Genomic DNA, 15,824 nt, shown 5'->3' on the forward strand with positions numbered 1-15,824 from the left:
CGAAATTACATGAGTTTGTAAACCATAAAAACAGAAAGAAAAACGTCTTAGCGAAACGGCCCCCTTGGAATGAACACAGAGGGTTCAACCAATGGGCAAATGTGACCTACGCAGCCAAAACACCGCTAGAGAGCAACACATAGCTGTTCATCTTAGCGTTCGCCAACCAACAATTCAGGACACTCAAACTTATTACATGCCCCTCATGGCAAATTCAGACTTCTCTTAAACTGCCTACAGAATATCAGCAAAAACAATGCGCCACTTCGAATGACGAGCATCAGACAATTGCCATCCAATAGTTGGTTCTCTCATGGTTACTGAATTAACTATTGCGCTCAATTTCAGTGTTATTTTGGGCTCCATTGTGCATAATTCATACAGAATGACAAACAAAACACACGATCAAACCTTTTTCACAATAGTAGGTTCTCCATTCCTATACCACCACTCATGTAATCCTTACATACTCGATCACTTCATACATTTTGCTTGATCCTAATAATATGACATAAAAAACAGCATTGTTTGTTGTTTCATGACTCTGCTTCTTCTATATAGAACTGTAAATTTTTGATAGTGGAACAACTGGCGAGGAAGACAGGCAAAAGCAACGGCGTATGCTTGAGCTCATTTGAGCTCCTCATCGTCTTCGCAATCACTGAGCAGGTCGTCAATGGCCTCAACATGCGTCATGCGCGCGGAGGCCTGCTTGACCCAGCGCGCCATCTTGGCGGTCTCCTTGCTGACCTGCACCTGGTCCTCCAGCGCCTTCCTGAGCCGGCGCTGCTGCTCCCTGAACTCGGTGGCCATCCTCCTGTTCTCGTCGCCCCACTCGCCGGCGTCGACGCCGAGGACGTCGCCGGACCCGTGGTGGACCTTCTTCTTGGCCTTGGCCGACGTCCTCTGTAAGGGCTTCTTCGGGGAGAAGCCGAAGCAGCACGCCTGGCGCGGCGGTGGCGGCGAGGGGGAGGCGGAGGAGAACTCCCTCCCCTTGTTCCGCTCCCGCAGCGTCGGCCGCCCCCGCGGCCCTGACCCGAACAGCCGCTCCAGGTCCTCGGCGTCGTCTTCGGCGTCGGCGTCGTGGACTGCGGGTGCGGGGACCGGGGCACGAGCCTGCCGCGGCGAGGACTCGCCACCGTTCGTCTCCGCGTCTCCCGGCAGCGGCGGCGGCGTGTCTTCGTGGACCGCGGGGGCCCGGTGATGCTCAGGCGGAGCAGGAGCGGGAGGGTTGGGGCCGCGCAGAGTGGCGGCGGGGCCCGGCGCGGTGACGCTGCGGGTCAGGGTCCTGACGGGTGGCGGTGCGGCGGTCGAGGGGAGGGACTTGAGCTTGCGGAAGCGGATCTCGAGGCTGGACGGGAGCGCGGAGTCGTCGGCGAGGTGGGCCGTGTTGAGCTTGGCGATCTGCTCGAGCGCCACCAGGTCCGCCGCCTCCGCCAGGATGGCGTCCACCGCCGACAGCTTGCCGCCGCCCGAGTAGTACGCCATGTAGGCCGGGCGGTGGGGATTGGGAGAGGTGGGGAGAGTGAGTGAGCTAGGGTGAGAGTGCGGCGCGGATGTGTGCTGGGAGAGCGAGGGGAGCGGAGGCGGCGTCCGTTCCTTTCCTTGTGAAGAAGCTGAAGACCGGTTGTGATGTGGTTGTAGGGCCTACACGCCGCGGGCCGCGGGCCGCGGGCTGCGTCAAAAGGTGGGACCGTGGGAGGCTTCAAGGAATGGAGGCCCATAATGCGCTTCTAGTCTGCTGCGGGAAGAGTCTATCGGGATGATTTAGATGGGCTTTTCACCCGTTGCTAGTGTTTCCTTTCCCGTGCAGCCTTGGATTTTCAATCAAACATGAAATATATATCGTGTGCATTTCGCGTACTGCGTTTGGCAGCCTAGCTTGTGATAATGGGCCGTGATCACTCAGTTTCTGTGTTTCTTTCTTTCCTGAGCTCTGTGTTCCAGAAAAAGCCCAATTTAGCGTGTTGTGTGCTGGTCTTGGACATACGTAGCAATTATCAATATTCTGCTAAAAAACGTAGCAGTTATCAATGTTTTTTTTTGAGAAAACCGGGTTTATATTTTATTCATAATTTTTGGTGATTACAGATCTTTCCTTACAAAAACACTCTCGAAAGAAAAATAAATTGTACTCTAGTCCTTGTAAGCTCCTCCCGGTCTTCCTCGCCGCCTGCAGTCGGAGTACGCAACTTGAAGCCGACTTCCTCCCCGGCGAAGAAACAAAGTTTTTAGTTGCCGTCTTGAGCAGCACATCGGATCCGACATGCTTTGTCGACGCTGAACGACCCGGCTGAAGAAGATGTCCATTGACCATCACATCGCCGGACAATGAGGACTCCGAGGTCTCAAGGACTACCAAAAACCCCAAATCGCCAGATGATGAAGCACCGTGAAGGAAAATTAAACCACCAAAATAGGTGGGAACTAAACACCAACCCGATTTGACTTCATCTTGGTAAACTAACCTCCCAAGTTCAACGCCAGAGAGACCAGGCGAAGACAAAGGAGGGGCAAAAAAGACCCAACGAGATCTAGAGCTCCAGATCCGGGGAACTCACACCAAAACGGCTCATCGGTGGCACCAGAAGACTCACCAACGAGGCGGAGAAGAAGCCGGAGACACTTATTCCACCACCGCAGCCCCGCCTCCAACCTACGAGCACTGCTTGGATCTAAACTACCTATACTAGATGGGTATATGTACAACGGACACCTCAATCTTCGTTCCCCATCCTCTCCAGCGCTGATCCGGCCACCGGAGTGGAAGGGGAACGGAAGAAATCGGCGCCGGACGGTGTTCGCCTCCTGGTCGCCTTCTCTCAACTGTAGCTAGGGAAGGGACGAGAAGAGTCGCGAGCTCTGATTCATTCCTTCCTAGCAGTTATCAATGCTGCTGATGTTTTCCAACCACATGCGCGTGGCTGTTGCAATGAAAGAAAGAAAAAAAGGAATAGAAGTGGGCCAACAAAACACTAGATGGTCCAGGAAAGAAAAAAGGAAGAGACAGCATTATGGCCCATCAAGCCCATCACCCGTCGTTGCCCTATGCCTGCCTACAGCCTTTTGTGGTTTTGCTACTTTGTTCAGCTACACTGTGTTTCCTTTCTCGTGCAACCTTTGCACCTTTTCCGTAGCGCGTTTGGCAAAGCTAGCTTATAATAATGGGCCGTGATTTACTCACTATGTCTGTGTTTCTTTCTTTCCCGAGTTGTGTTCCACGAAAGCCCAATTTGGCGTATTGTGCCTTGACAATAATCAATACTCCCTTCGCCCCCCTTGTACGGCGCCTTGACAATAATCAATACTCCCTTCGTCCCCCTCAAAAAATAATAATGTTCTACTATTTTTTTAAGACAGATTAATAGAGAAGAGAAATATCTCTAATACCCTTGATATATTGTCGGGGTTATGATACCTCAGGTATCTCAAGACATCGATTAGTTAGCCGCTCGGACGACCCATGGAACATCAGCTAGCATAAGCCCAAACGACCGAGGCCCAGCTAAGCTACGCCGACCTAGGCCAAACGTCAAGGTAGGGGTCGGCCACGACCTCTTCCCCTAGCCTTCACCGTGCGCCGCGCAACTCCACACGACCTCTCCCCCATCCCGGCCTATGGGAGGAATAGGGAGAGATCGAGCCACGCCAAGCACACATGCGCTGACAGGAGTAGACACGCCGCACTGACCTCGTAAAGACCGAGGGGACAACAGTCCCCTCAGCTGGTCATACACCATCCCTGCACCACGCAGCATAGATAAGACAACACCGTCGAACGGTGACGGCCAATACGACGGCCCACCGTCTAAATACAGCTCAACAAGACATATGTACGACTCCACCCACTACGAGATGAAAGCCACGACAGCGCCCTTGACTTTTGAGGCCATCTAAGCCAACGAAGGCCACGACCTCGGAGCATGGGATTGTGGCCACCGGCTCTCCAAGCAGCAAGACGACCAAAGACCTGGGGATGGCTACCAACTCTTGTACGACGCCCTAAGGAGATCAGGAGGCGATGACAAAGGCCACGACGAGACCACGTCGCGCAGGACGGCTGGCAAAACACCACGGTGCCTACAGTGTCGCCATAAACCGGCACAATAGCACCACGCCATACCATGCCGAGACGTGGGCGCAAGATCATGACGACAACCACGCCCGAAAGCGCACTACAAGATGGCGTTACTTGCAAGCCAAGTTAGTTATGTTCCCTCCCTCAGGCTCACGACCCCTCGGTCGGGAGAACCTTCCTTTTTGTATATGACCTAGCCTCAGACTCTATATAAAGGTAGTCAGGGCACCCTTCCACTGCATCAAACTCTCGAAGCTCTCATTCGGGGAGTCCATCTCCTAGCTCTAGCTCTCCTACCTCTTCCACCATTCTTACACCCCTCATTGTAAGAACTTCAGAGCATTCAAGCGAGGAACACGCACTCGATCATCGCTGAGACTGGACGTAGGGCTCCGGCCTGAACCAGTATAACTCTTCGTATCTTTTGGATGTTACCATCGTCTTCCTAGAGCAGTGTGACATTCGTATAAATTCACTAGTCGGTCTACAAAAACACCGACACGCATGGTTTTATTCCTAATTAAGACGTGCTGCATCCATGCAGAGATCTGAGACAGGCAACAAATAGTAACGCATCTCAAATGGTAATTTGGCATTGGATAAATGGGCTAACAACGTGTCTAAAATTTAGAACATTATTTTTTCTAGGACAAATTTTAAATCACAGGATACCTCTTTGAAAGCTCTAGTTTGGTTTTGGTGAATTGATAAAACCCTAAGTGCTAATCTAGTTTATAAAGTGATTATGAGATAGGTAGCACTGCTCTAAGTGATGAAGCAAATGAAGATCATGACATGATGATAGCGATGCCACGGTGATGATCAAGTGCTTAGACTTGAAAAGAAGAAAGAGAAAAACAAAAGGCTCAAGGCAAAGGTATAAGTGGTAGGAGCCAATTTGTTTTTGGTGATCAAGACACTTAGTAAGTGTGATCACATTTAGAATCGATAGTCGTACTATTAAGAGGGGTAAAACTCATATCGAAATGCGGTTACCAAAGTGCCACTAGATGCTCTAACTCATTGCATATGCATTTAGGATCTAGTGGAGTGCTAACACCCTTAAAAACATTTTGTGAAAATATGCTAACACATGTGCATAAGGTGATACACTTGGTGGTTGACATATTTGAGCAAGGGTTAGAAACTTCACCGACGTCCTATACAGAAAAGATAGGGTTTCACAGAGTGCACCGACACTGGTCTCAACTAGACCGGAGCGTCCGGTCAATGGAAGTTGTGAAGATGCTGGCGTTGGTCTTCGACCGGATGCTGGGTCACTTTGTGACCAGACTCCGGCGGGGTGCATCCGGTCCTGCTGACGTGGCAGCGCACAGAGGAGATAGTGAGTGATAGGACGCTGGGTGAGTCCGGTCGAGCATGACCGAATGCGTCCGGTCGTGAGTGGAGGCTTACTGGAAATGATCAGACGCTAGGGTCCTGCTTCCGGTCATGATCAAACTGACGCGTCCGATCGCAGCTGGAACCTTACTAGAAGTGACCGGACACTTAGGTCTTGCGTCCGGTCATGGCACTATGCTGTGTCTGGTCCTCACTTGATCGTTCGGATCAGGCGCTTAGTATTTAAAGAGAGGGATGACATGGTAGCCATCCGTTGACCGGACGCTGGCAGGGTGCGTCTGATTGATCTAACCAGAGCATTTGGTCACCCCGAGCAGTGCCCAGTGAAGGGGTACAATGGCTCTATTTTGTGGGGGCTTATATTTATGCCCCATGACTGGCTCTAGCTCACTCTCTTGGCCATTTGTATTGACATAGCAAACTTGTGAGCTTAACCAAAGCCCTCCCACTCATCTCCATCATAGATTCAACATCTTTGTGAGATTAGGAGTGAATCCAAGTGCATTGTTTGAGTGTTTGCATCTAGAAGCACTTGATGTTCGTGTTTCGCTATGGGATTTGCTTGTTACTCTTGGTGGTTGCCACCACCTAGATAGCTTAGAGCAACGAGGATCGTCGAGCAGAGGTTGGTGATTGTCTCTGGCTCTGATCGTGGTGATTGTGATGGGTTCTTGACCTTTTTCCGGCGGAGAGCCAAAAGGTACTCTAGTGAATTGCTCGTGACTTATGTGATCCTCATCTTATGTTGGTTGTGCGGCACCCTATTGAGGGTTTAGCGTGTGATACCAATTAGCACGTGAACCTCCAAGTTAGTGAATCACCACAATGAGGACTAGCTTTCCGGTAAGCAAGTGAACCTCGGTAAAAAAATCATTGTGTCATTATTTGATTCTAAGGTGATTGGTCTTCATTGGTATTCATTCTTGTGATTGATAATCTCCTTCCTCGACACAATGGTATAACCATCTTGCTCACTCTTTTTACATTACCGAAAACTAGTTGTCAAACTCTTTAGTGTAGCCAGTTGTGAGAGCTTGTTAGTTTGGTTAGTGTGGCTCTTTAGTTAGCGTTTGAGAGCACACTAACTTAGTGTAGTGACATAGTTATTATGTGGATAGAAACTACATAAACTAAAATTGTGATATGTGGCTTATATTTTTAGTAGGCTAGCGCAACACTCGCTTCGCCTTATTATTGTCTAACCGGTTTGTTAAGTGTTGTTGTAGAAATTTTTAATAGGCTATTCACCTTCCCTCTAGCCATTAGGACCTTTCATCGGATCGTTGTCCCTGCCTGTCATTATGTATCTAGGCTGGCTTAGGCATGCGTTGTCATTATGCCGCCTGTTGGGCTGGATTTTGCAGGGAAGCGAGTTCAATAGGGACTCCGGGTTTATGAACCTAACACAAACCAACAGACGCAAGGAAACACACGGTGAAAAAGTAAAAAAAGCAAGAGCCTTTTCCCTGTGTGCCATTACGAAAGATGCTCCATTCCTACATACCACCAAAAATTTCACATGGACCCTAGTGCCATGACGCTAAACTTTTTTGTCCAACACGCCATTCCGTCTTCATTCTATTTGATTTTGACCGTTTGGTAGCTCTTACATATGGGACCGGACAGGAAAAATGTCCACGTTGCCCTTTTAGTCATGAGCATTTGTGGACTCCCTCAGTCTCTCACTCTCTCTTTTTGCTCGACTCCCTTAGTTCCCTAACGCTAGCGGCGGAGAAACCCTAACGCCGATGGATCCGGTGGCGAAGGCTGTAGCGGTGGCTGGGAGAGAAGACGAATCCCCCATGCTTGTGGTGGCGCATGGGTTAGTGGAGCATGGATTCGACCATAGATCTAGAGGATATGCGTGGCATGGCAGGGAACAAGGGTGTGGGCAAGCGATCGGATTGGCTTCCGAACGAGTGAGTTCACTGCTTCCCCCTTGGTTTCGTGGTGCCCCATGTTTGTAGTGTTGATTGCGTGCTCCTTGTTCATCTGTAGGATGGACACAAAAAGTAGCTACAACTTAGAAATCCAGATTGTTGCTCCCACTTCTCGTGCGCGGTGGTTTTCGTTGAACAAAGTCATGGATGCTAACCGCACTAACTTCATAGACCTGGTTACTGAAGTTGTCGACAAGTATCCTCATAATTACGATGACATATTGAGATTGTTTTATTTTTGCATGGATAGTAAAGTGAACATCCATGTCTGCACTGACCAAGATTTGGTTGAAATGTTTGCAAAACATAAGGCTTCCAAATGCTGCTTATTGACTGTTGCATATCATAGCCCAAGTAGTGAGCCTAAACATATGCCTGATGTTGATTATGATAAGAAGGACCCTCCTATATCAGTAGGAACAGTGTATTCAGACATGTATGCTTTTAAGATTGCTTTAGCTACTCATGCTGTTAAACATGAGTTCAACTATGACATTGGGAAGAGTAATATAGGGAGGTATAGGGTGAACTGCTCACAGCAGAGTAAGGGCTGCATGTGGAGACTTCATGCCTCAACTCTAAGGGATGGGCACACTATTAAGGTAATGTGTTAGTACATTGTTTTCATTGACTGCTCCATATTTTTCTTACATTGTGTGGCTTGTAATAAGTGCATTACTTGACTGTTTTGCAGGTGAAATGGAACCCCTACCCTCATGAGTGTCAGAGCACTAGGACGCAAGCAATCTATGTAGGGGTAACATAGTTCTGGGTGTGCAGTCAAGTGATTGATTGGTTGAAGGAAGATAGAACTCTAGGTGCAATAGAACTGCAAAGGAGGTTGAAGGATGCACACAAAATTATGGTGCCCTATAAGAGAGTATATAATGGTAAAAATCCTGCCATCAATAAGATTTATGGGCCTTAGGGCAAAAGTTTTGATAACCTGTATAAGCTTAAGGCTCAGTTAGAAGAATCAAGTCCTGGATCATTTTTTGTCATTGATAATCACACAATCAATGATAAGATCAGGTTCAATAGGCTATTCTTTGCATTGAAACCATGTGTTGATGGATTTCTTAGAGGCTGTAGACCATATCTTTCAATAGATAGCACATTTTTAACAGGAAGGTTTAGGGAACAGTTGTGCATTACTTGTTTAGTAGATGGGCACAACTGGATATATCCAGTAGCTATTGGTGTAATTGACTCAGAAACCAATGAAAATTGGGTGTGGTTCATGGAGAGGTGTAAGGAAGCAGTAGGCACCCCAAAGGGCCTGACATTCTGCGTAGATTGTGGCCAGGAAGTCATGAATAGGGTTATTGAAGTTTTTCCAAATACTAAACATAGAGAGTGTATGTATCACTTAGTACAAAATTTCAAGAAGAGGTACAGTGGGAAGGTATTTGATGATCACTTGTGGGCTTATTCATATTCATGGAGCCCTTACATGTTTGAGAAGCACTATCAAGCAATGGTTGTAGCCAAACCTAAGGCAATGAAGTATCTATAAGAAACTCATAAGAAACTTTGGATCAGGAGCTAGTACATGACATTATCAAAGGTTGATTAGGTGACTAATAATTTGGTTGAGTCATTCAATTATTGGATCAAACCTGAGAAGGTAAAGCACCTGTATGACTTGTTGGACACTATAAGACAGAAGATTTTGATCAAATGGAACCATAGGAAGAAGGTAGCCAAGAAGTTGAAGGGAAAGATTCTGCCTCACATCCTGCAGAAGCTAAGGGAAGACAGTTACAACCTAGACATTGAAGTGATCATAGCCTCCCCTGATGGTGAGGTAGAACTGTGTGCTAAGGGCAGTAGTGGCTTTAGGTTTGTGGTCAGCCTACCTGATAGAACCTGTTCCTGTAGGGTTTGGTAGGGGTTAGGAATCCCATGCAAGCATGCAATAGCCTACATTAATTTAATTCCTACTGAAAAACTGAAAGACCATGTGGATGATTACTTCTCTGCTAATAAATTTAGAGCTGCATATGAGGGTTTCATCTCTTGTATTCCTGACAAAAGCATGTGGCCCAAAGCTACTCATGACTTTTTCATGCACCCTCCCTGTCTTAGGTCCACTAGAGGTAGAAGGAAGAATAGGATGAAATCATTACTTGAGGGAGGCAGCAATAAGAAGATGGCAAAGAAACATGAGTGCCCCATCTGCCATGAGTTAGGGCATCACTGGTACACTTGCAAGAATGAGACTCCAGAAGATATAGCTGCAATGGAGGCTAAAAGGTAAACTATGTGACTAAATTACTTTGTAGATACATGTACAGCTTTAATAACTTAGTTAACTAATTCAACTTTTCCTATGCATGGGTCTCCAAAGAAAAGGTTGAAAAGGCAGAAAGCTGCAACACAGAGACTAGCATTGTGGTTGCTACTCCATCCCATATGGTGTTCCCACACAATGAGACAATGGTCAATGCTACACACAAAAAAGGAAGAGGAAATCTTCTTCTTCTGGTGCCAAGAAGAGCAAGGGGGCAGCTACCACTACTACTTCAAGCTCAGTTCCAAATAGTATATATCTAACAGGTATGTTTACCAGCTCTTTAATTGATCACTAACACTTCTATTATGACTACTAATGCTAAAGCACACTTTGTCTTTTTTGCCACAAGGTCTGGAGCTGGTTCCAATGACCCAGTTCCAATCCAAACTGTGCACCTAGTCCTTTTTTCATAAAAACTCCATTACAATGGAGACATTGTCACTGGAAACTATGCTGCCCTAGGCTTGAACAAGGAGGAAGATAGGGATCAAGAAGAAGCGTACACCGAAGAAGCTCTAAGTTGCAGCAGTCAGCCCATCTAGCCTTGCTTCAAATACCAGAAGTAAGAAGAAGCTCCAACTACAGTGAAAGGTGCCTGCTCAATGTTTTTTGGTGATGTGGTTCTAGAAAAACACCTGCTATGTGATGGCACGACTGTTCTCTTGCTCTGTGATGGAATGACAATACTTCGCTGTCGATGAAAACCAATAACTTAGCTGCTATGTGATGAATGTTGGTGCCATGAAACCTTTGTAATGCAAAACAGTAAGGTAGCTGTTGTTATGTGATGAATGTTTATTTATTGTTGCAGTACTCTAATTATTGTTATATTGGTCCTGTTCGGCTTACCCCATATTCGACTTGTTCGGCTTGTTTTTTCAGCCGAAACAGTGTTTTCTCTTACAACAATTTAGCCATAATAGTGTTTTCAGCCAGTTTTAGCCAAGATTCAGCAAGCTGAACAGGGCCGTTGTTCTCATATATTGTTGCATTCTGGATAAATGAACAATTTTCATATTCATTATTCAACATTGATTCATTCATTCATCCATCCATCCATTCATCCATGACTACTCACACACATAGAAATGACTGAGGACTTATATATAGGAGGAGAAGCCCAGGAGCTCAGTTGGTGTCAACAACCCTATCTTTGTGCGAAAACGCTCAGTCTGAGGCTAGCCTGAGAATGTCACGGAAGTAAATCAACTAGTTCACAGAGCCTCTCAAGCTTAAGAGCATTAAGTTATTTGGCTGCGTTGTTATCCATCGTTAGGAGCAAAACTAGATGAAATGACGTGTTGAATAAAAAAAATTAACGTCATGGCACCAAAATCCATGTAAACTTTTTTATGACATGTAAGAATAAAGTATCTTTTATAATGGCAGAAAAGACAAAAAAAAAAACAACAGGAACAAAAGCAACGGGGACGAGACAAGGAGAGCATCCATCCATCTCTGAGATTGGACCGGCCTGCCTGCCCTTCCTCTCCCGTCCGGCTGCCACTCAGGGGTGTTTGATATAGTGACTAAAATTTAGAAGGTGATATATATAAGGATGTTGTATAGGATATTCAAATACTAATAAAAAATAAATTACATAATCCGTTAATACTTTATGAGACGAATTTATTAAGTATAATTAATTTATTATTAACCCATATTTTCTGTAGTTAACATTGTCAAACTATGAACTAATTAGACTTAAAAGATTCGTATTATAAATTAGACTTTATAATTAATCTATATTTAATACTTGTCCAACATCCAATACAACGGGGCGCCCGCCGCTCGCTAGCCTACTACGACTTTGAACTTGGACCACTTCCCCTTCCTCTTCCTCGTGTCCTCCTCTTTCGTTCCCGTGCCCACTTCCACCCTCAATTGTCAAATCAGGCATCCTCCTCCTCCCCGTTCCGGTTCCTCCACCACCCACCAAGCACCCGTCTTTACTTGAGTCTCTCCGAATCCGTTGCTAGCTGCGGGTCAAACTAGACTCTTTTCGCCCGGAGCCTCTCTGGGGGGTGAGTTTGCTGCCTGCCTGCCGGAGATGATGGACGCCGGAGGAGGAGGGGTGCGGTCGCAGGGGGTCAACCCGGACTGCCCCAGCGCCGCTAACCCCTTCCACCGCTGCGCCGACTACTGCCCCGTCCCCGCCCCGGCCGCCAACAAAGCCGCCTCCGCCGCCGCCGCCGCCGCGCGCGGCAAGCCGGCCCCGCCTCGTCCGAGGACGACGATGGTGGCGCAGAACGGGACAGCCAAGCACGGAGACGGCGCTGCGCGTGTCGTTCCCGCCGCCGACGCGGAGGAGGAGGAGGAGGGCGGAGGCGAGAGGGAGGAGTCGCGGGCGGTCAACCCGGGCTACCTGGCCAGTAAGACGTCTCCGCCTCGTCAGGGGCCGGCGCCGGTGCTGGGCTACGCGGCGCAGAACGGGACCGCGCGCCGCAACGACGAGGGGGAGTGCGAGATTACCGTCGTCGATGACTCGGAGGAGCGAGGCGAGAGCGTCGAGGACTACGGAGCGGAGGAGGTCAGCGGCGGCAGGACGAGGACGAGCGCCCGGTCGCCGGCCACGGACGGGGAGGTCGGCGGCGGCAGGACGAGGACGAGCGCCCGGTCGCCGGCCACGGACGGGGAGGCCGGCGGAGAGAGGCAGTGGCAGGCGGTAAACTCGGACTGCCCCAACGCCGCCAATCCCTTCCACCGCTGCGCCGAGTACTGCCCCGTCCCCGTTCCCAAGGTGCCGCCGCCGCCGCCGCCACGTGGATACGAGGGGAGCACGCACAGCGACCCTGGCGCGCTGAATCCCAGGCCGCGCCGCCGCGACAAGGGCGGCTCCGGCGGCCTCCCCCTCTACGTCTTTCGTAAGCTCTCTATCTGCAATTCCGGATTTCGATCGTTGCGCGCCGCTCCCTGAAGAAAACTGAAAATTCTCATCTCTGTGCGTGCGTCTCGCAGTGCGCGAAGGTTCCGATGGCGACGGCAAGAAGGTGGATCCCCGCTGCCCCAACGCGCCCAACCCGTTCCACGTCTGCACCGACCACTGCCTCGCCAAGATAGCCGACGCCGGCCGCTCGTCGGAGGGCGCCAGGTCGCCCATTTCCCTCTTCTCCCGCCACTCCCGCCGTTCCTCCTCGTCCTCCGAAGGTTATTAACTTCATCACCCGTAATGTTGGCCTCTCTTGTTTTCTCCAGCAGCTTATTGGTCCATTGCTGTAATAATTTTTGTGTTCTTTGGTTGTCGGTTGCATCAGATGGTAGCTTGAAGTCCCCGGGGAGTAGGAAGGTGGATCCAAAGTGTCCGAATGCCGGCAATCCATTCCATGAATGTGGTGAGCATTGTGCCACCAAGATGCAGCAGGCAGAGCAGCACAAGGGGGTCAATATCAAATCACCACGAAGAAAAGGTAGATCATTGCGTACTGATGGGCTTAACCTGTTGGTGTGTAATTCATGCATAACTAGTTCATGACATTGCAATGGTGTGGTGAATTGTGACGTTGGTCCTCAGTTACGGTGGTTATCGACCAACAAATTCACGAACTATTAGAGATTTTATGTGTTGTCATTCATTGCAGCCTTGCAAGGGGGAAATTATGTCTGTATTTGCATGCATCGTGTAAAGAGTTTAGCACATGGTTTGTTTTTGTTACTTATGAAGCGGTGTTGTTTGAACCATATTGGTTGTTGTTGCAGGGGGAAAGAATGCTGCAGTGATTCCAAACTGGAAGGTTGATCCAAGGTGCCCTAATGCGTCCAATCCATTCCATGTGTGTGCCCAGTATTGCTTTGATCATCTGAGTGAAACAGCACAGACGAGTGCAACCAAGTCAGGTGTGTGTCTGTGTTTTTCTTTTTAATTCTCCCTGAAACTGCATGTGCTGTACACATGGATACCCAACGTGCCAACAGTGGTGTAAGGGTCAGTGAGTAGATTCCCTCTGGCGGCTAATCGGCTATATTTATGCTTTGCGATTTATCTGTTTATTTCCAGACAAGAGAAGAGGCAAGGATGTTTCTAAAGATGAGCAAAGAGGAGAAATCAACCCTGATTGTGTCAACACATCCAACCCCTACCACAAGTGTGGTGACCACTGCAAGAGAAAAGGGTGATAGGTAGACGAGGAAGGTAATTTCCGTTCATAATTCTCTATTTCTTCAAATGGTCATCGGTCAATTGATGACAACATATAAGAAAACATTCTTCAATTTCCATGAGCATCAAGCCAAAGTTAGGTGGATGTGAATTTCAGCTTGCTAAGTCCTTTTGACCAGTTCACCCTTCATTCAAGATCCCATCTGGTTAAAATTTGGTATTGTAATATGCTTGCTACAGCTAGTAAAGTTCCTCTGGACTGAGTCAATCATTCATTCATTTAAGAGTAGCCTGTTATCTGAGTCAACTGTAAATTATTGTTTGTAGCGCAGAAAGTGGACGGCTTATGTGCACTTTCGTCTATCAAGAACTGTCAACCTTCTTTCTTTTTCACCATTCACTATTATTTTTGGCAGAGGATATGAAAAATGTTCTGTGTTTTCTCTATGCGCTTCATCCTAGAGCTTGTTAAGGAACTTAACATCATGTTGATATATGGAGTGCTAAAGATATAGCGGTCTTCATGATTACAACATAGAATACATTTTTTTATTATTATTGAGTTTCTACAACAACAACAACAACAACAACAAAGCCTTTTAGTCCCAAGCAAGTTGGGGTAGGCTAGAGTTGAAACCCAACATGAACTCCTAGTCACGGTTCGGGCACGTCAATAGCTGCTTTCCAAGCACTCCTATCCAAACAAAGATCTCTAGGTATATCCCAACCTTTCAAATATCTTTTTATTGTCTTCCCCCATGTCAGCTTCGGTCTTCCTGTACCTCTCCTCACATTGATATCTCGACTTATGACTCCACAATGCACTGGTGTCTCTGGAGGTCTCCTTTGGACATGGCCAAACCACCTCAACCTATTATTGAGTTTCTAGATTTCTTAAAAACTTGGTTCTCTAAAAAACATGTTATTTGCCTTTGGTCCCAGATCATAATTTAGGGTTGCCGGTCACTGGTTGTACAAAGGGCCAATTGGTAGATTTGTTTTATCTAACAAGAAACATCTTGCTACGGAATAAAAAAAATATTCTGACTGTTGATTTATTTGGAGTTTTCACATGCCATGGTTCAATATCTCTAGTTTCTACTTTTCAATGATCAACTGTCCTTTCTATTATTTATTCATTTGGCATTTTGTTCCTTTTTTTTGTTTACAACCTCACAATTTTTTGGACTATAACAGTGGCATAATGTTCCTATGTAGAACGTGGTTTGCTAGCAAAAGCTTAGTGGCTGTGCCTTTCTTTCCCTCTTTTTAAACGATTTCCCCTGATCAATCTTTGAAGTCTGGTTCATGCACCCAACGTGTTGCAGATTGCTGGTCTTTTTTGTAGAAAAAAGAAACTTGAGCGTAGTTGAATAACGGATTAAGAAAACATCGGCTAACACCTGACCATTTCGGTAGTTGGAAAAAGTATAAGATATTGAACGCCAGTGTCACACGTCTTTCTTCCTTTGTTTATGTGTCTGGATTACACTAGTGAGGTTCCCTTCTTTGCTCGGGAGTTGACAGGATACCCTCCTTTTGTGATGAACAGGCCGGCGAGACAAGATTTCTCCGGACGGACGATCGACGACGATGATGAAAAATAAGTAAATTCCATCGACAAGACTTTGAGCTGCAGTCCGGGCTGTGTCTCTGTCGGCTCCATTTTGTAGAGTGTGCAGCTGTTTCAATCCTGGCAGTGTGTGCTTGCATATTTATCTCCTTTTTTTTTTCATTTCGCCATTTCAAGCCTATACTAGTGGCATGCATATATGACATATAGTATAGTTCCATTGTAATGTATTTTCTCTGATGAAGGCTGTACAAATAGAAGCATCCTGGAGTATTTGCTGTTCTTTTTTCTTTTCCTTCACTTGTGTAAGTTAAGAACCCCCCGATCTGAGCACCAAAATGAAAGCAGGTTTTGGTTTTCCATCGATGTCTTGGTATTGATTGTTCGAAGAAAAACAGGAGGAGGTGCCAAGAAGAGGAAGAAAAGGATGGTGTTCATTAATCGCCGGCTGGGCGGTGTTTGCTAGCGAGTCACGCTTG

At 47.3% G+C, this 15,824-nt stretch overlaps 2 protein-coding genes across 2 annotated transcripts; one reads left to right on the forward strand and one right to left on the reverse strand.

Moving 5' to 3' along the window:
- Nucleotides 1-412: 412 nt before the first annotated feature.
- On the reverse strand, nt 413-1,602 carry LOC136528953 (uncharacterized). Its single transcript, XM_066521964.1, has one exon. It carries the CDS (start codon nt 1,486-1,488, stop codon nt 631-633), a length of 858 nt encoding a protein of 285 aa, XP_066378061.1. The 5' UTR covers nt 1,489-1,602; the 3' UTR covers nt 413-630.
- A 9,862-nt stretch (nt 1,603-11,464) lies between these two features.
- Nucleotides 11,465-15,705, forward strand: LOC136528240 (uncharacterized). The gene is made up of 6 exons (XM_066521173.1): nt 11,465-12,540; nt 12,635-12,823; nt 12,931-13,083; nt 13,373-13,510; nt 13,671-13,805; nt 15,325-15,705. Exons 1-5 carry the CDS (start codon nt 11,727-11,729, stop codon nt 13,787-13,789), a joined length of 1,413 nt encoding a protein of 470 aa, XP_066377270.1. The 5' UTR covers nt 11,465-11,726; the 3' UTR covers nt 13,790-13,805; nt 15,325-15,705.
- The last annotated feature ends 119 nt before the right edge of the window (nt 15,706-15,824 follow it).

This window comes from Miscanthus floridulus, chromosome 19 (genome assembly GCF_019320115.1).
Source record: "Miscanthus floridulus cultivar M001 chromosome 19, ASM1932011v1, whole genome shotgun sequence".
Classification (NCBI taxonomy): domain Eukaryota; kingdom Viridiplantae; phylum Streptophyta; class Magnoliopsida; order Poales; family Poaceae; genus Miscanthus; species Miscanthus floridulus.

Excerpts from the sequence above, each read along its gene's own strand:
- LOC136528953 (XM_066521964.1), bottom strand. The coding sequence starts at position 1,488 with ATGGCGTACTACTCGGGCGGCGGCAAGCTGTCGGCGGTGGACGCCATC.
- LOC136528240 (XM_066521173.1), top strand. The coding sequence starts at position 11,727 with ATGATGGACGCCGGAGGAGGAGGGGTGCGGTCGCAGGGGGTCAACCCG. Across the intron at positions 12,541-12,634 it reads CCTCCCCCTCTACGTCTTTC|TGCGCGAAGGTTCCGATGGC; the intron begins GTAAGCTCTCTA and ends TGCGTCTCGCAG. Across the intron at positions 13,511-13,670 it reads GACGAGTGCAACCAAGTCAG|ACAAGAGAAGAGGCAAGGAT; the intron begins GTGTGTGTCTGT and ends GTTTATTTCCAG.